General features: G+C 32.1%; 1 protein-coding gene across 6 annotated transcripts in view; it reads left to right on the plus strand.

Moving 5' to 3' along the window:
- The window catches only part of NLG-4 (neuroligin 4), a 230,188-nt gene that overhangs the window by 98,209 nt on the left and 110,137 nt on the right, over positions 1–21,842 (plus strand). The window contains exon 2 of one of the 6 annotated variants that reach the window (XM_085659748.1): positions 15,750–15,855. The exons of the other annotated variants lie outside the window; for them this stretch is intronic. Within the exon in view, the coding sequence (XP_085515874.1) occupies positions 15,750–15,855 (106 nt within the window). The remainder of the gene's footprint in view (positions 1–15,749; positions 15,856–21,842) is intronic. 6 annotated transcript variants of the gene reach the window in all.

Here is a 21,842-nt window from a genome sequence, read left to right on the forward strand (position 1 = left end):
GATACGAATATACGTATGATAATAAACGAGAGAAATGTTCGGGTGACAGCTCGTCGAACGTTCATCGAGAAATAATAACAATAATGCGACGACGTTGAGAATAACAATGACAATAATAATAATAATAATAATAATAATAATAATAATAACAACAATAATAATAACAACAATGACAATAACAGTAATAATAATAACAATAATGATAACGATACCGCGTGGAAACATTCGCGTATCCTAAAATCTAGCATTTGCAAACGTAGTAATATTTTTCTTTCGTGAGTTCGAGTTAAATTCACCAAGTTGCTCCAGATATCCTCGCGAGGAGAATAGGGAGAATAAAAAAAAAAAAAAAAAAAAAAGAAAAAAAAGAAAAAAAAAAAGAAAAAGAAAAAGAAGAAGCAAAAAGAAAAGAAAAGAAAAAGGATAGAAAAAGATGAGAGAATATAGACAAGAAGGTAGTAGGGGGATGAAGGGAGGGATTGGTAGAAAAAGTAGAGGGGGTTGCGTAGATGAGGATGGGAAACGAGGAATGGAAGAGAAAAATTCTAGTGGGCGAGCGGCAGTAGTGACGAAGAAGAAGGAAAAGATGGAGAATGAGGTTGAGAAAGGGGAATGTGGAGAAGAAGAAGGGTAGCTAAGGGGCGGAGGAGGAGGGATGGGTTGGGTGGAAAAAGGAGGTAGGTGGAGGTGGTAGGGGATAGCGGAGTGTGCGAGGAGGAGAAAGGGAAACAGAAATCCGCTCGGAAGTTACTCGTTCCAGCCTTCCTTGGCCGGACTATTATATACCATTATCTCGATCCAGCCCCACTTTTTCCGCGTACATCCACTGGAGGAAACCTTACACGGACGAGAAAAAACGTTATACGGTTGACGGAAGGATAGCGCGCGCGCACTGACTACTACAGAGACACGGAATGAGTATCCGTATCGCTGAGTATTTTAGCCCGATATAAGATAAGAAAAGGAGAGAGAGAGAGAGAGAGAGATAGGGGGTCAGAGAAGGGAGGAGGAAAAAGAGAGAGAGAGAGAAAGAGAGAAAAGAGGTTTCCAGCACTCTGGGAACTTCTTCTACGACACTTACGATTCTGTCGCCTCTCTTTCTCTTTCTCGACGGTAGACGCATGGAATGAACAGAGAGAGAAAGAGAGAAAGAGAGAAAGAGAGAGAGAGAGAATAGGAAAAAGAGAAAAAAAGGAAAAAAGAAGGAATGACGTGGGCTTGAGCTGCCGTAGAAAATTACCTCCGTCGGTTTGTTCGAATGTGTTGGAATTCTTCTTCCTTTCCTTTCGCCATTTCTGTCCAACCCCGACATGAATCTTCTCTCTCTCTCTCTCTCTCTCTCTCTCTCCCTCTCTCTCTGTCTATTTTCGACCTGAGACGAGCATACTACTCTCAACCTTCATCAACTTGATTGGCTTCTACTAAAAAATCGGAGACTGTGTCTCCTTTATGTGAATCAACTATTGAAGTCTGTACCCAGTGTTATTTTTAATAACCTCTATCATTCTTCTTCAATCGTTCATTCTATTACAACAATTAACGTCAAAAGTCTTATGATTTCTCTGATGGATACATTTTATGATCTGAAGAATAATCGATCGTTTCAAGACGCGTTACAATATAAATAAACAAAGATAAAAGAAAGGAAAATAATCTAATCGTATAATCCATTTTGTACGTAGCAATAAAAATGCAAATCGTCGTGATGCAATCAATAGTTATGTTTGCTAAAACAATTCACAAAAGGCTAATAGAATCCACGATGGATCGTTTTCCTTTCTTCAGTAACGTCTTTCATCGTAAAAGAGGTGACGCTTCTTTTGAGATATATCAGTGTCTTTTATTGGCAAACGTCCGAAATCTCGGACAAAGGATTCGAATATTTCTTTCCTTTTCTATTCTTTTCTCTTCTTGTCGAAAATGATCACGAACGAAAGAATTTGGAACCCGTTGACGTGACGCTATTGGATGGAATTCAAATAGAATGACACGATCGAAACGTGAAAGGGAGATAAAACATTCGGTAACGTTCCTAGTCTATTAACTTGTCATTAAACAATGAACAAGATCGATGTGAAATTTTTACAAGGCGTCAATATGTTATTCCCTTGTTATGTCAATATATTACCCTTGTTATACTTTTTTCTTGTTTTTTTTTTCGGCCTCCGGTCTCGTTACTCGGCTCAAATATATACCGAAAACATGGAAGAAAGATGAGTGGACGATAAAATTGTTTACAAAGGGGGAACGCGACGAATGCTCACGCGTAATATCACGAGTTCACGAAATAGTGTAGTTTATTACGAAAGAACGTTTTCCCATGCACGTATATATTTTTGTGCAACGGTTGCGTCATTAAAAGGAAGCGTCGAAAAAATCACGCCCTACTCCGACCTTGACGATTTATTACCCCGTTCATTAACACCAACACCTACATACCTCGAAAACTCTCGCGCATTCGTTCGTAACCAAAAATGGGAATAGCCAGTCCGCGGTAAACACGTCGTATCCCATTGCCGTTTTTTGATAAACATCCCAACTGAAAGCTATGAATATTACGCTCGATTATATTTCTACGTGCTACTATAACGTAAAATTCTATTGCTTGCTTTAATGCGTTAGAACTTTTAATTACTTTCTCGTTCGTATTAAAAATATTATTGTATTGGACTTTAAGTGATGAAACTTAGAATGTAAAAATATTCTCGGAGGTTTCGAAATTAATAAGACAGAAAGAGAGAGAGAAAGAGAGAATGTAAACGTGCTGATAAAAAATATAGAAATAAAATATTCCAAATTTAATCTACTATCATTAATTATAGGATAGTAAAGATTAAGCCAATATAGATGACATATTTAGATGAATTTGATAATATAATAATAAATAATTCCAGGTAGAATAACAAAAACAAATGGGATAATATGAGAAACCAGAGAGAATAGATAACAGATATCTGTATATATACATATATATATATATATATGTATATCGATATACAATATATATACCCATATATAATATATATATATATATAAATATCTATATAATATATATAATAATAATAATAATAATACTTGCTAGTAAAAATCAAGGATATGTTAGGAAAAAATCGACAGTATCGTAGAATTCGGCGAAAAAAGATTTGGCATTTTTGGACTCGCTGCTTTGTCGTCGCCGTGTCCGGCGTATGTCCCTGCGGCATGGTTCGCTCTGGAAAACTCAATACCGACGGGAAACAGGTCGGCATTGGAGAACGAATGGTTAAGCCATCCTGAATCTCGCTAAATAAATCGGCACGCCTGGACTGCAGCTAACACGTCCCTTTCGTCCCCGAGCTACCCTCGTCCCTTCTATTCTTTCGACGATGCTACGATCGAGTTGCCTTCGATTTTGTCCGAGCGCAGTTCGGAAGGCCGCACTGGGAGGACCACCAGCCGGAAAGCTCGAATCCCTCCTGGCTTTTCAGTCGCAAAAAGTCAAAAGAATCGTGAGAATAGAGGTGAAGGGTATATATAGCATCGACCTCTCCCTCTCACACGTTCTCTTCCTCTTCCTTGCTCTCTTCGTCTCTCTCTCTCTCTCTCTCCCTTTCTCTCGTTTCCTTTGTCTCTCTTTCTCTTTCTCGTTCTCTCAAAGCCTTTTTTCTCTCTTTCTGGAAGAAGAGAGAAAAAGGTAGAGAGGAAGAAAAAAAGAAAGCTCATATGTGTGGATATCTTTTAGGATATTCTCTCGTTATACTATCATTCTCGTAGAATCTTCAATAGTTTGTATCACTGAACATAAAAGAAGATAGATATCTATTTAGATTTCTAAGTTAGGAGGAAATGTTTTTTGATTGAATTATATTTAGATATTTTTCTATGTATGTATATATATATAGATAGTTATATATACATGTATATACATGTATTTATATATATATATATATGTATATATATATAAATACATGTATATACATGTATTTATATATATATATATGTATATATATATATATATATATATATATTATATGTCTATATTGTATTATATACTTTTCTATACTTATAAGACCAGAAAATACCATATTTATATCTATCATCTATCATATATCTATATGGAAACATATTTTCGAAAAGAAAATAACTTTTCTCAAAAGATTACACATATATCTATGTGTCTGATATCCTTATATCAATATTTATATACATGTAGAATGAAGATAGATCAATGAAGATATATCAAAGAAATATGCAAAATCCGAAAGTTAAAATTACAAAGAGATATATCCCGAAGATTTTCTTCTCGGTTGCTCTCTCTCTCTCTCCCTCTCTCTCTCTCTCTCTCTCTCTCTCTCTCTTTCTCTATTTCTCTCATTCGATACTATTCTCACCATCGCCATTTTTACACACGATTACTTCGTTCCATCGAATAGTCCCATTCGCTTCTTGTTCATACAGTTTCTCGTAAATTGAGTCTTTCAATGCTCGAGCTTCCGGAAAGATATTTATTTATTGAAAAAAATATTTGCCACAGTTGAATAGAGAGGAACGGAAACGAGGTTAGTAACGCCTCGACCGCATTTTTTCGGATCACGCTACTCGTAAAGTATAAACTTCTCGATTACACGGTTCGATGATGAAAACGTTAAACTAGTCGAGTAATACGGTGTAAAAGTTTTAATCTGGCAGCGTTGAAAATACTAAACCTCTTATTAAATTCTATCCTTTGCTCTGAAGGAAATAAAGGGAAGACGAGAAATACAGAAAGGTGGAGGGAAAACCGTAATCGCTCGGGAGGAAGGAAGATAAAAATGAAAGGAAAGAGAAAGAGAAAGAGAAAGAGAAAGAGAAAGAGAAAGAGAGAGAGAGAGAAAGAGAAAGAAAGGATGAGAGAGGGAGAGGATGGTTCGTTTGAATGTTCCATTTCAATTCGCAAGGAGAGTTCCCTAGATAAAACATAACTCTCGAGACGTGGTAATTTAATACCGCTTCTCGATGCTTCGATCTCAAAGTTTCGATCCTGATAACGACGGATAAGAAATTTTTATCAGGAAAGCTAAAGGAGTAATTACCGGCTTTCTGATTGGCCTTTTTACACGCTCGATTCGACTTTCTGACTGACTTTCTAACTGATTTAAAGGTTGGTGAACCACCGAGCAATCCGCTTCCAGAAATGGAAAATATATATATATATATATATATATATATATATATATATATATGTATGTACTTTGTTGTTGTTTGGAATTTAGTTATTTATCGATAAAGTAGATCTCTAAAGTGAATCGATACTTCAAAGAGCATATATAATTGAAAATTTATACATTATCTATTATTTATTTGATATATGAGCGATATTTTATGATCAAAGTAGTAAATGGAAAATGAAGAAAAAATTAAAATTTATAATATCAAAGGTATTTGCGATAATATCTTTTTCGCTTAAACTCTTCGATTCGAATATTTCAGAATAAAGTACAGAAATAGAACATAGAATAGAAAAAGAATTTCGGGATTGATTCATCTCGATATTTGAATTACTTTTATAAGAATACGAGACGACAACATAAATCAATCGTAAATGGAACGGGAACTAACGAAAGGGTTGGTAAAATGTTCCCTTTGAATCTCGGTGACGAGCCGCTTCTAGGAGAATCCACTCGAACCGACCATCCGAAGCGGATTCCTCTGGCGGATTCCACTCGTCCTCGCGTTTCTCCTTTCGAATTGCCGGCACGGACTCACCGACGAATTAACTGATCTAATTACCACGAATTTCAGATCGAACGAAACTATCGAAGCGGATTGGTTCGCGAACCGAAATCGAGAGCTCGCCCCTATCTGCCTGCCTACTCGTTTGCCGTAGATTAAATTGCCTTCCTATGGAAGAACTCTACAGGGTGTTCCGAAAATCCATTACGTTTTGTTGAACACATAAGATTATTTTCTTTTTATAATTTCTATAGATTTTTTTTTTTTTAATATAAAGAGAATTTCTATATTTTTTTTCTATTATTTATTTATTTATTTTATTTTTTTATTTTTTTATTTTTTTATTTTTTTATTTTTTTCTTGTTAAATAAATCGATTTTTATCATTTTATTCCTTTAACGTTTCGTTTTATGACGCTTAAAATTGTTGAAAAAATTTTTTCTATAGTTCGAATGAATAGTCAGTTTTATTGCATATTGACTTTTTATCTGTCCCTTTGAAAAAATTCAACCCATCCTTTGTCTATAGTAAGTACGCGTATCACTATTTTCTGAACACCGTAGATATATGTACATTATATTTCAAAGTAAAGATCAAAAGAATAGAGTGATTCTATACCGTTAAACTTTTGTGGAACAATCGAAATTGTTAAAGCTTATTTACGATCAAATAACATTTCGGAAACTATTCGATTGTGTAATCGAAAAAATCTATACATCATACATATATAGCCATTTCTAATAATATAAATAAAGATGTCAGAAAATGTCAATATTTTTTATAATTAATACAACAAAGAGTGATCGATTTTTGTTTTATCTGTCTTAATTATTTAAATATAAAACGAATTTATTTCTTTCGAATGAAAATTTATTAAAAAACTAATTCGCTTATATTATTATTATTATTATTCAAAAAGTAAACAAAAAGAAAAGTACAAAAACAATAAGAAAAAACAGGTAAGAAATGAAACGTAAAAAATTTTCGCATGTTTGTAATATTGGGAACAAAGGAATATTTTTAAAATCTCTTGAATATTTATTTGAAATATATGTATGATATAAAATTCAAACCTATAACATCTGATCCATATATTTCTGCGATAGACTGTATCTCATATACAACATATATCAAAACAAGAGTAGAACAATCGGTCCATGCTTCATTCGTGTTTCATACGAATGGTTAAAGATAGACTGAGAGGTAGCGGTGGCGATGGGGATAGGGGTTTGGATATTGGGGGATGGAGTTTTGGGGACAGGGGAGGTTAACGAAAATCGTTCGTATTGGACTCGTAGGAGAAAGCGGAGGAAGCAACTCATCGAACGAATTTCTCTCCAGGGAGAACTTTGGTGACCGAGCTCCATTCCGGAAATTGGCCAAAAATCAAACTAAAGCGCTATAGCGAACGTGCGGCAATCGTCGATCTATACTCTCGATCTCTCGTAGGAACTCTAACAAATCTGTGGTTTAACAGCAACCTCGAAACAATCCGATTTAGAACAGAGTATGAAGAGTAGAATAAATTGTTCGAACTTAATGAAACTATGCTATGTGTTTTGTGAGAACAATCAAAAGTTATAACAATATCTGTATATAATATTTTCTTTCCTTTTTTTCCTTTCTTTTTTCTTTTCTAAATCGTTCCCAATCAAATACTCACTCAATCAAGTAGTTTCTAGAATTTTGTTGGACGATTTAAGAAAAAAAAGAAAAAAGAAAAGAAAGTATACGAAACGTTAATATCGAATAATTCTTTAGCGATTACACATTCTTCAACAATTTCTTTTCTTTTTTCCTTTTATTTTTTTTCTTTTTTTTTTTCATTTAATCAAAGCAAATAGTAAGATCATGAGCCGAAATAGGACAAATTTCAAGGTACCTGAATTTTCTGGAATATCCATTCTCTCAACGGGAATGGCAGATACCTAAATAGCCAGAAGGAAGGAGGATGGTAGTTAAAAGAAGTTTGCTGCTCTTTCCTAAAAATCTCTATCTCTTTCTCTCTTTCTCTCTCTCTCTCTCTCTCTCCCTCTCTTTCTCTCTTTTTCTCTTTCTTGGCCATACAATTCTTTCCACCGTCTTTCTCCCTTTCCCTTTCCCTTTTCCTTTTCCTTTCCCTTTCCTTTTTTCCATCGTCTCATACTACGACGAAAAAGCACTGCAGTTTTGGTTTCTTCGTTCTACTCGCTTTCTTCATTTGGTAGGTAAAGAGTGCAATGGGTCCGTGCGGGTGGCTGTTGGATTATACGAATTGTCCTTCGTTTCCACGTGGCTTAACATTTATAGTTCTGGCCTTTGAGGGTTAACGAGGAATTCCACTTATCTTCGCTAAAAGAAAGAAAAAAAAAAGGAAAAAAAAAAAAGAAAAAACAACCAAAAGAGAAAGCAATTGTTCGATCCTTTACCAAAACGATCATAGTACTTTTTATATTAATCACTATATAGAATATCTTTTAATATTATTTATTAATATCATTTAAAATATTATATACGATTTTTTTAATAATTATCGTTTATTACGATTATTATATTATTTCTACATTTTGCAATGTTTTTATTATTATTATTTTTCTTTTCTTTTCTTTTTTATACACTAAGTATTACTATAAATATTATTGTCATCAAAAAAAAAAAAAAAAAAAAAAAAAGAAAAGGTTTATATACGCGAACACGCGCATAACAAATTATTCGATACTTTAATAAGAAATATTTGCAATGATTATGTGTATATATATTTTTCGACTATGAATGTTGAACACAATTGTAAAAGAGACAATTGAAATCGTAGTTTGTAATTTCCATGAATGCGGAAAAATATATGTAGGTATACATATAGGATACAGAGAGGAACATATAGGATACAGAGAGGTTTGTGAGCGTCGTCAGCACGAGTTCGCCACATACCGAAACACTCATTGTCAGAATTAGGATATTTAAAAGCGTACAAATTCGGTGCGAGCGACGTCAATTAGAGCATGTCACGACGATTAACGATACCCGGAGGAGTACACGAATCAGCATATTCGGTATATAGAATGTCCAATTTAACTCAACCATCTAAAATCTATCGGAGCAAATTTACTGGACCACCATTGGACGTTGACCGATTAATACTTATTTTTAATTCAATTCATTTTTATTAAGATTTACATGATTACAAAATTAATTGAAAAATAATCGATCGCAATTAATTCAATCTGGCGATTGGAAATTAATTTATTGGTAAAAGTAAATATCATACATTGATTTATAGAAAATTATAATTGGTAAATCAAAATACAAATTAATCATTTAATCGTCGATGAAAAAGTTATTACAAATTCTATTAAATTTTCATCAATTTTCCTTCGTTAACACTTCGGATAAAAATTTTTCTATACATATATATATATATATATATATATTTTTCTATTTTCAACAAAAATTTCTATCGATCCTATTAACATTTATATTTATATCATATTTCCGTGCTCCCAATCAGAATACTTTATACGATCGAATGTGAAATAGAGTGTACAGTTAATAGAAATGTTACGATTAGCGAGATGATTCGTTTTTGCAATTACGCGTTAAATATATATTTGAATGGCCCTTGTTCATTAAGAGTATGTTATACTTCAGATTATCACAGCTCGTTGATAGTTCATTGCAATACTCTTACGCTCTATAAACATTATAAAGATTATATGAATGAACGAACGAATGTATGGCCCTTTGAGAAAATTGTTTTCAAAAAATTGAATTAAAAAGAGGAAGAAAGAGAGAAAAGTTAAAGAGTGAGAAAGAGAGAGAGAGAAAGAGAGAGAGAGAGAGAGTACACAAAAATAAAGCAAACGAACAACCTGAACGTTACGAGAATATTGTGATTTATAATTTAGAAAGGAAAAGAAGAAAAGCTATTTCCATTTCGAGTTATCATCTATAAAAATGAAAATGTATTTTCAGAACGTAAGATAGAAACAGAGAGAGAGAAAGAGAGAGAGAGAGAGAGAGAGAGAGAGAGAGAGAGAGAGAGAGAAAGATTATCACGATTATTACAGTAAATGAATCGTTTGATAAAAAAACCAATCATTTTTTTGTTTTCGACAAACCGCAGTGTTCATAGAAATGTAGATAAAATGAACTTTGAAAGTGTTTCTCAAATGACATCCTCGAAGCTCGAAAATTCTTCTGTTAAAATCATAAAGTTCGTCATTTTCTCACTGTTCTCTGTATTTATGTATAACATTTATACAGCTTAGCACAAGCCGAGCGTGGTAAGCTATACGATGAGATGACAGAAGCGTTCTCTGTTGACTGACGACTTGCCCAAACTATGCGAGTACTTTACACCCTCGTTATCCCACCGGTTCAGAGGAATGAAGTGTCAACTCAAAGCAATCCCCCTCACTCCACTATTCGTAATGCAGATTTCTGGTAGAAGTCTAAGTAAGCTGTCCACCGGTTAGAGCGGTTATTTAAACCAAAATTAATACGAAAGTTGTCGCTAGCTATTTAATGGATTTCTAAAGAACAAAAAAAAAAACATTCCGAAGAAATGAATGAAACTATCTAAGATATTTTATTTTGACTAGGTATATATTCTTATGTTATATAAAAACATATATATATATATATCTGCGATAATTAAATAACAATGATAATAACAATAATAATAATTATAATAATTATTATTAACAATTTAAAATGAAAGTGAGATGTCATAAAAACGTATAACCAATCAAAAATTTTCAATGGAGTTTTTTTTACTTGATTATTCTCTGCCACCCCACACCCCTCCCGCTCCCCACTTCCCCTTGTCCCCTCCTTTTTATTCCATTTGACTCGGATCGATATCTTCGTTAATGCAAAACGTCTTAATTACATATTTCCCAGCACTTTCCCCGAGATGCCCGCTTCGTTATCCAATTTATCTGGCTCGACTAGTCGACCATAACGGGCAACTTTCTCATTCTTTTTTGCACCGTGGGCTGATCTTCTTCTCTTCTTAATTAAGTGTCACTTTAGGATCGGTTCCAGTGGTATAGGTAAATAACTATACGGAACAGCTTCGAAATTCGACGCCGTTGTCTGTCTAAGAGAAAATTCCGATAAGAAAAGATACGAAATTAATCCGCGGGGCTCATTTATTGTTAGAGAAAAGTCGGCCATTCGTAATCAGAAAAGAATTTTTCGAGAAGTTGTTCAAGCTGTTTGGTTTGCTGCTTCGTGTTAGATATCTTTCGTAGCCCTTTAATGCCTGTCACGTATCTAAACGGACATTTTCTAGTCAGAAAAGCTTCTGTGTTTTCTCGTCTACAAAGCTTCTTCACTCTTCTTCTATCTTTCCAGACATCAGGACTATGCTCATTTTGAGTGACGCTTGTTGCTCAAAAAAAAAAAAAAAAAAAAGAAAAATACGAAAATTTCCTCGTCATAACCTCTCGCCGATCTTATTCAACGTTTTTGTCTTTCTTTCTTTTTTTCCTTTTTTTTTCTTAAATTAATATCGTTCGCTCCTTCTTATCTTTATTCGTTTTCGATCGATCATATATCGAATATAATATTATACAATATATACGAGATGTCTGAAATCATTTCACACGAATTACAATTATTCAACACGAATTACAATCACATGTATTACGTGCGATACACGCACGTAATATATTATCGTATTTATTACATCTAGAAATATAAATATAAAAAAAAAAAAAAAAAATAGTAAAAGTAATCCTACACAAATGTCTATCGAAGTAAAAGAAAAACCCAAAAAGAAATGAGAATGTTTGGCGAGTTCGTGCCGAAAAGAAAAATAGTAGATCGATCGATGTTAAGCCTTTTTTGATTTGACGTGTAGCTTGATGTTTCATTCGCGAGACGAGAATCTCTCGGTTGGAGGTAAATATACAAGGTGTCTTGAAAATAAACAGTATAGATATAGTCATTCTCACGATGATAGTATACTTCGTGAGAGTATAAGAGGAAGAAAAAAACATATCCTTCTTCGAAAATATATTTCTCAATTTACGAATCTACGTTATTTCTATTGAAATCTCAAGGCATAATTGCAAGTAAAAGTTTTGTATTTTATTTGTCTTTTTTTTATTATTTTTTTTCCTTTTTCTTTTCTTCTTCAAAAATTTTGTAGTAAATATTTAAGTTTGGATATAAGTTACTGTTTGTTTTTAAAAGACACCCTATATATATAAGAGGCCAAGGATAGAGAAAGATCCGATATCGTTCGAGCTTACCTTATACGCTATCTCCTTCATACGTTCTTGAATTTCGAGCCACGTAGCCGAAGGAAATTAAGAGCAATCAACGCTGATGTGTGATTTACGGCGTGGGCAGTGTCGTTGAACCGATTCTTCGAAACAAAAACGGTGTTCTTTATCCTAACATCCCTCCACCTATCATCCTTCCTATTATCCAACTTAGTTCTCGCTCGGTCGCTTTTCAAATTCATTCTGTCGGCGTAGAGACGGTTCGTCTCTATTACGAATCGTGTCCCGTAAATCCGTATGATTCGGGGAACTATCCTGCCCGATTTTTCTTATCCATCTTTTTTCTTTATCTTCTGCTTTTCCTTTCGAAGGGAAACAACGTCACGACATCATTTATAAGACTCATCCCTTTGATTCCCTGATGTTATTTCTTTTGGATACACAAACTGTCTAGTCTCAGAGACACATAATTTTTTCTACGCATGTCTGTGTACGTCTATGTGTGTGTATGTACGTGTGTGTTTGTATAATTCAATTGTAACTTCTTATCAGAAAAAATTTCTATTCACCCCTTACCATTATATCGTATTATTGTTATCCTATTATTATTATTATTATTATTATTCTTATTATTATTATTATTATTATTATTATTATTATTATTATTATTATTATTATTATTATTACTATTACTATTACTATTACTATTGTTATTGTTATTGTTATTGTTATTGTTATTATTATTATTGACACGACGAAAAACATCATAATTTCAATAGATCGAAGGTCCTATTATCCATTCAATAAACATATTTCAACTATCGAACTTGTATAATATTATCAGAAATATAAATCAGTACGATAAGTGTACTATTTGTATATCTATTTAAAATTTAATCCAAATTTTATCCACCAACTTCATGATCTTACCTCTGAGGTGAGATTATTTAAAAAATTCAAATTCATTCCAAAGGGCTTTTCTCATAGCATTGTTAAGGCACGATACTTCGTGTACGTGATGTCGCAAGATGTTGAGATGCTTGTTTTCATGATTTAAGAATGTCTCTGAGAGCGATCTTGAAGCACGACACTTTGCATACGTGGTGTCGTTAAAAATTCTTTATTGCAAACTCGACTACGAATGTATTCTCTCTCTCTCTCTCTCTCTCTCTCTCTCTCTCTCTCTCTCTCTCTCTCTTTTTCTCTATCTATCTATATATCTCTCGTGAAGTAAAAATCGAAAAAAGAAAACAGAAGCTAGTATAAAAAGGAAATACACTATCCATGACACTTTCGAATTCTCTTTGCTCATGACACGTGAGACTTTCATCTTAGAAGCGATACTTCTACTCAGAATTATTGAAGAAACTATTCTTGCGTAAATAATAGATTTTAGTTGACGTCAAATTTTTATTCTATACCAAGAATGAAACATTTTTATTTTATATTTAACCGTATTTTTTATTATCTTCTGTGTCATATACTTTATATACTGCGACACATCTTAACCTTTTACTATCTAATTTTTTTTTTTTATCATTCTATAAATTAAAAAAGATATTGTTATCTTATAAATTGAAAAAGAAAACGAAAAAAAAAAGAAACCATGAAAAACTTCTATGATATGAAGTAATAATTAATTTTGTGACGACAAGATGAAATGACACTTAAAATATACACCATAAGAGTATGACCTCAAAGTTACATGACGTAAAATGTTAAGATATATTAAATTCATTTTATGCATTATACGATATATCAAAATGCATAATGTATTAATATTAAATCAAATTTTATATACAATCTGTAATAGAAGATCCATTATATTCGAATGTATTTCATTTTTGCAGCAAATCGCATCGAATTGAAGAAAATGAATGAATCGTTGCACGTATACCGATCTTTGTCATTTCGACTTCATCTCAATGTCGAATTTGTCACGGATCGTATGCAGGTAAACCACGACGTAAATCGTGGCTTGCCCACCGACGTAACGATTAACGCTCACGACTTCGTACAGATACGCAAGCATTACGTACCATCCGTTCATTCGAAAACGCTATTGACATTTCAAGCTCACGTTTGATGTTACTCGAGGACGAAATAATGCTATTGTAATTGGATAAATAGATCCACCCCTATGAACTTCAAATTTCAACGTGATCCCTTACAATCTACATTGTGTATCACAGTGGCTTTAATTTGCCATACAGCCAACTATGATAATATAAATCTACGATTAAAAAAAAAATAAATAAATAAAGAATATACATATTGTATAATTACGTCGAAAGCAAAAATTGAATTTTTATAAACTATAAACGCTAACATATGATCGAATATATATATATATATATATATATATATATATATATATATATAATAAATGTAATAAAAAATATTACGACGAATTCGGAATAAATCATTCAGAAAAAAAAAGATCAAAATCTATCTTAAAAAGTTAATAGCTTCTTTTTTATTTCTTTTTTATTTTCTTTTGTACCCTTTACAATGTTTTTTTTTTTTTTTTTTAATGTTAATTTAATAAACCTTCCTGACGTGAAATTCGTCTATTTCATGAAATAAAAACATTAAAGAGAATTCTATACAAATAAGATCGATCAGTTTGCTTTCTGACAGATTTGAAAATGTAGAATTTTAATATCTATATGCGTCGATAAGCTTGGTATTTACGTTATCGACGTAAATAGAACGGAATTGATTTTGAAACGTCGAGCGTGTCACACACGTGTCTCGAATGATATATTTAGATTTATTCAGATTTTTATAACGAATATTAAATATTTGCGAAATTGATAAAGAAGAAAAAAAAGGAATAAAAAAAAAAAAAAAAAGGAAAAAAGAAGAAAAATTTCTATCTCATGATCGTTTCATGCGACTGAGAAAACGGCTGGGTTGATCGCTCGAAAGGCCAACAGTGATTTATAAAGAAGAATTTAAAGGGTCACGAGGATAGTAAACGACATGAACTGACCAAAGGGTGTGTGTACATACATCGTGCTTCGATAGGGTGGTAGTTCTCAAAACGAGAACAGGGCGTAGTCTCGGTAGCACCGAGTCTCGATGCACAACTTCTATGGCTTTACAGGATCCTTGGCGCGATTCCAAACGACCTTTCTTCTCAATCGACCACGAAAAGCTTGTAGATTCATAGTTCACGTGAAATCCAGTTAGGGATAATTAAGAAATACGCAGGACAATTTTTTTCTCTTTCCTTTTAATTTCTTTTTTCTATTTTTTTCTCCTTCTTTTTTTCTCTTTTTTTTTTCTTTTCTCTTCTTTTTAATAAAACACTCTACACTTCAATAAATCTACCTTCGAATGACCATATCAAATAACGAGATCATCATATATAATCATTTACTATAAACATTATAAAATTGTTAATTTAATTCTTTTCATAAAAATACATCGATAAATAAATACAACAATGATCTTATTACCGTAATCAAGTAAAGTGAATATAACGATATATTTATACAAAAATTAATTTAACGAAAGTATATTGATGGTTATATAGATAACATGGCTCGATGAATTCTCGAAAAGAAAAAAATTCAAGTAAAAAGAATTCGAGCCTATCCAAGCAAGGGTTCGTTATATATATATAATATATATATATATATGTATATATTATATATAGATATAGATATAGATATAGATATAGATATAGATATAGATATAGATATACATATATCTAAAAGATCAACAGCCATCCACTAGAGAGAAAACACAGTTCTTTATTGTAGCCGATCGTAAATATCTAAGAAGGAAAGTGGAAGGTTTCTCCTCAGTGCCCTAAAAAAAGAACATTTCTTTCTTGGATAGATCAACACAAAAGGAAAAAGGGATCGTGACCCTCGGAAGATCGGCACGACTTTTCGAGTATCCAGCTTGTCTCTACGATCGATAACACTCTCGATCGTTTCCCAAGGTAGGCCAGCGTTATTTGCTTTTTCACCGTATCGCTAGCTCTAGACGTAGGTAGGACGTAGTAGATATTTCGAAGAAGTGGCGAATACACGTCATTTCTTTCCCTTAGAGATGCTTTCGAAGTCGATCGTCTCACGAACGTGCTCGTTCGCGAGGACTCTTCGGATTTAAAAGCGTTCGTATCTCTTCGTTCTTGGACACTCATACACACATATTATCGAAATCCGATCATAAAGAACGACCTTAGGACGAAATAAAGAACGAGAGAAGTTGAAAACTGTGAGATTTGAGATATCGCATGGGATATCGAATTCAAAGAGTAAAAGGTGTGATAACTGCCAGTATCAAGTCCATGAAAATCGACAGAAAATTCTTTTTTTCTTCCTTTTTTATTTTTTTTTTTTTCTTTCTTTTTCCTAGGAACATCGATATCGGCACCTAGCTTGAAGGCATTCTAAATAAAACAATAAATAGAAAGAGAAATTATTTCTATCTCATTGAAGTATAAAAAATAATTGTTCCTTTTTCTCATTTTTTTTGTTTGTTTTTCTTTTTTTTTTTTTTTTTTTTTTTTTTTTTTAATTCTTAACATATATCACCTTGATATCAGATAAATGATTAACCGATTCAATGGAAATTCGTTATTTGTACTTCTTTCCTCGTGTTCGTTTCTTTTTCTTTCTTTCTTTTCTTTTCTTTTTCTTTTTTTTTTTTTTTCTTTTTCTTCTTTTTAATTTTTTTTTCTCTTTTTATTTTTATTTGCCCTCTTTTTAATTCTATCTATCTGACAATCTACCATCCAATCTAGATATTAACATGATCGATGTTAATCGATCGATAAATCGATGGCTTTACGAAGGATAGCTTTAATGCTATTAAACCGTATGATCGGGCCATTTTCGTTATCGGTCACGCTCCACAGTTTCTCTAATTGCATTTTAATTAGGATTTTCCTTTTCGCCATCTCTAATTTTAATTAATAGCCTTACCGATAAGCGCGATTCTTCGGTATAATATGCAAGCGCCACTACTCAATCCCTTTATCCCGATTGTTCTCGTGGTTATAACATAGATACACCGATTAGCCAACCGAAACGGTGAGTAGCATCGATCGCACTCGTTGAAACTATCGTTCGTGATATGAAAGCAATGAACATGACTCGATATATGTATAGGTATGTATAGTATAGGTATCCTCTGTAGATCTATATACTCGATGAAGGTTCGTTATGGCATTCGCAATATCGTAGAATATTTTTTTATAATTTTTTACATTTAAATTTAAATCCAAAAAGTTTCTGAGCGTTTAAACAAATCTAAAATCGAAAGAGAAAAAAAAAAAAGAAAAAAGAAAATGAGATGATGAATAAAAAAAAAGAGGTGATATAAAAAAAAAAAGAAATCTTCATTTTCTTTCGACATAATAATCATATTATAATAAGTATAAAATTAAACATTTAAATTCGCTATCAATCCTATAGAATAATTTTTCTTAATAAATGGAAATAACTTCTCTTTTAATAAATGGAAATATCTTAAGGAGATATAAACAATTTCTTATACGGTGTGTAGGTGTGTGTGTGTGTGTGTGTGTGTGACTATAATTTAAATATTTAATATTAAAAGTCAAATGTGATATTAAAAAAGAAAAAAAAAATTGTCGATATCAAATTATTACTCTCATCATTTTTTTTTTAAATTATCTCCCTCTCCCTCTTTCTCTCTCTCTCTGCCTCTTTCTCTCTCTCTCTCTCTCTCTCTCTCTCTCTCTCTCTCTTTCTCTCACTGTCTCTCCGTCGATACGACGATTTAGAAGCAACTGATATCATTTCGATGTGAAATACGTCAACGCTCTTTCACTCATACTTCGATCAAATCAAGCAACCTATAAACTCTTCCCCTTATCTCGACGAGGGACGCTTAGGAAAAGGGCGGACCCCGTCGGAAAATATTTTCTATAAAGACCCTCGACCGTAAATCTTCAACAAAGAGCAAATATCGAGGATAAGAAGTGTCGAGCAACCGCCCGAAGCATCCAAAATAAATTCCTTTTCGATTAAATTCCAAATCGAATTTCAAGTACGATATTCCATTATCATTAAATACTTATAATAAATTTAACACATTATTATTTTTATTAACGTAAAATCGGTCTAGTTGCGATTTCTTTGGAAAAAAAAAAAAAAAACAAAAAACAACAAAAAAAAATGAAAAAAGAAGAGTAAATTCTAACTATCACCTTTCGATGGATATTATTAATTCGATGAAAGAGAATAAAAAGAAAAAGGAAAACAAAAATAAAAAAGAATGAAGAAAAAAAAGAAATACATATATTCTTTTTTTTTTTTTTTTTTTTTTTTTAAAGCCAATATTGTATTTACAATTCTGTATTTATAAGTCGGAATAATAATACTTTTGTTTATCAAAAACGATATTCGTACGTATCTATTTTTAAACATATCGACACAAATAAAATCGATGAAAAACATTCACACAATCGCAACTTTCTCCCCTTTTTCGATTTATTCTTTTTAGTTCCAGGAGAACGGTGAAATTGTATTGTTAAATCTACTTTAAAACCGCACCGGGATTATAATCGAAGTGGGGAAAATGCACGAGCGAGTCGACGAGTTTCCCAGAAACTTGTCAATAATTTTCCTGTGTCCCAATTAAACCAACGAAATTTCTCGTTGGCTCTCATCCAAACTGAGCGGCAAAATCTTTCGCGAGTTCTTTGCATATACTTACACACGAAATTGTTCAATTTAAATATTGAAAACTTCTTATTTCACTGGGCGTTAAGTAAACGATACACGTCGTTAATTGGGTAGAAGAAAATCAGTAACTTTCAATCGATCGTAACAAATTATAATAAAAAAGTAATCACAGAAACTAACGAAAAGAAGTTAATAACAATAAATAGAATACAATGAAAAAAAAAAAATACCACAAATAACATAATTAATTGATCCGTTATAAAATCATTAAACTCAACAAAATTGTATATAAAATTCGTATCTTAATCCGATCTTTACATTTATCTCGTTTCATTGAATATTTTTGTAATTCTTCAAACTTCATCGTCCGTTATACGAGTATGAACATTATTTCGATCATTTTTGGAAATTTAAAAGATACAGAATTATTTGCATTCCTTATTTTTTATACTGACGATAAATAAAAGAAAAGAATGATCCATGAAGAAAAATTCAATTAAATAATCATGTTGAATTCTTCTTTAAACCGATTCTTATTTTAACAACCGGCACCATTAAATTATATATTTTCACTAAATTATTTGGTTTAAACCGACGTGATCCTTCGAGCAAATTATTTTCCCTGAACTAACGAATCCTCGAATTGTTCAAGCAAAGAGAGATATAAAAGGGAAATAAAAGAGGATAATCACGACAGCGACAAGGTAAAAACGGCAAAGAGAGCACGCATAATACCGGATAGTCCAGAATGTCCGTTGGCAAGAAAGGATTAAGGATTTCTAAATTAGAACCTTCCATCGGCTCTTATCAGCTCTCGTAGGAAACCTGGACGAAATGTCTAATCGGATCAGGATATGGGCGAGCTTGGAAACGAATGGAAGAAAAAGAAAAAACTTTACGGTTGTAGACATTCTTTTTTTCGAAAAAATTCCATCGACAGTAACATGATAGAAATGCGACGATTAGATTATTTATTTGATAACATTGCATTGCTAATATTTTCTTCTAAAATATTTTATTTATATAATTTTCTCTTCTAGCATCGAAAAATAAATCAGCCTTTTGACGTACGAGCACGATATTCGAAAAATTGTTCAAATATAAGCTAAACTTCATATCAGCAAAATCGTTTTCATATAAAAAAAAAAAAAAAAAAAAAAAAAAAAGAAAAAATTCTATATACTGCAGCTCTTAAAAAGAGAAAAAAGAAAAACAAAAAAAAGGGAATTAAAATTCCAATTTCTTTTTCTATCTTTTTATTTCTTCTTTAATTCTTTCTGCTATAATCAAAATTATAACGAAAAGGTATATGTAGATTATTCTCGAAATCTCAGAATACGTATCATACGAGATCCTACAGAAGAATCGAGATGTCCCATTGAGCTAGAAGATACGAAACATGTACAGATAACAAAAACAAATAATAAGAGGATGGTTGATAAAAAATAGTACATACACGAAACGAGATGAAAATAAAGATAAAAAAAAAAAAAGAACAATTTTATCTGCGTAACGAACGAGGAAATCATAAATATTTTCTTAAATATTTCGGAAAAGAAATTACATAAAAAAACGAACTAATCAAAAGCAATGAACTTTTATATTAACACACACACACATACTTACATACATGCACGCGATGGATATAAATACATCGAATCAAATTTATATCATAAATTTCTAATAACATTCGGAAAATTTTGTAATTTCATTCATATTAAATATACCAGATAAAGAATCATAAGACAGGATAAAGAATTATAAGAAAAAACGATATAGGTTGGATGTCTAAGGATATACGTAGAATACAGATTAAGCGATGTGAGAAAATGAGAAGATAGTGGAAGGGCGGAAGAAAGGAAGAAATTTAAGGCAACCAAGTGCACGTAGATCTGTAGACGATAGGAGCCATAACTTTGTATCTTGTCAGTCGGCTTCCAACGTAGCTTTTACAAAACCATTCATCATCAACGGATTTTGAACAAATGTAGCAAGAACGTTTGTAACGATACTACCTTCTAACAGGATCAAATTGAAGTAAGGATACGTGAGCCTAACTTCGAACCCCTTTGAATTCCTTCCCAAGTTACTTTTGTCTTCGTGTCGAGTTACAATAGCGTGGAAACAATTCATCGGACGTGAACCTTCTGTCGCGGACAGATACGAACGAGCGAAATCGAAAGTATCGTTTTTGGCAGTCTTAACGAGTCCAAGATATACAATTTAGAGAATAAATGAAAAACTTTCGAAACAAGTTATCATATATCAACGTTAATATCTATTAACATTTATAGGTATTACGATTATTTATTTTATTATTTTATTATTTTATTAATTTATCATTAATAAAATGTGATTATCATAATGTGATAATCGAAATGTGATTTATCATAAATAAATCGTGTAATAACCACTCTTAATTATCACATACTCAATAACTTCTTTGGGAATAGCATAAACTACATTTTGATTATAAAAAGTCTATTTAAATTTATATACTTCTAATAATTTATATTACATATAATTAAATACAATTTATTAATATAATAATATATTATAAATCTTAATTACATACAATTTATTAATATAATAATATATTATAAATCTTAAATACAGGATACACGTACGCATGTCTGAATATGTGTGTGTGTGTGTGTGTGTGTGTGTATGTATGTGCGTGTGTGTGTGTGTACACATTCTATATCTATATCTATTTTCTATTATATTTTTTAATAAAAAGAAAAAGGAAGGAAGAAAGAAATAAAGAAACTAAAAGAAGAAAAAAGAAATTGAATGAATACGAGAAAAATGTAAGATCGTCATAGACTAAAGGAAATGAAACGAAAGAATTTGATTCGTCATTGGTTCACCCTCGGACCGAAACTTTTCGAGCATGAAAGGTACGAACGAGGAGAAGATAAAATGACAAGGCCGGCAAAGGAAGCTTTTCTCGACCACGTAAAACGCTCGTAAATTTGTTAAAACGACCGTTGGAAAGGCGGAAGCAAACTCTCCCTCTATCTTTCTCTCTCCCTCTCTCTCTCTCTCTCTCTCTCCCTCTCTCAGTTTTCTCTTAAGGTATGGGGACTGAAAGAGTATCGAAAATCGGTTGTTTTGTGGATAGCGACGGAAAACAGGATAAGAAATACAACGATATGCCGGAAATATAAGCCCAATATAATCCTACGTTGATATTCACGTGAATACATCTACTATAGTAAAACGAACTAAAATAATCGATTAAACCTACGTAGTATATAAATTTCGTTTT

This window comes from Vespa mandarinia, chromosome 10 (genome assembly GCF_050613455.1).
Source record: "Vespa mandarinia isolate Hongniang chromosome 10, ASM5061345v1, whole genome shotgun sequence".
NCBI classification, from domain to species: domain Eukaryota; kingdom Metazoa; phylum Arthropoda; class Insecta; order Hymenoptera; family Vespidae; genus Vespa; species Vespa mandarinia.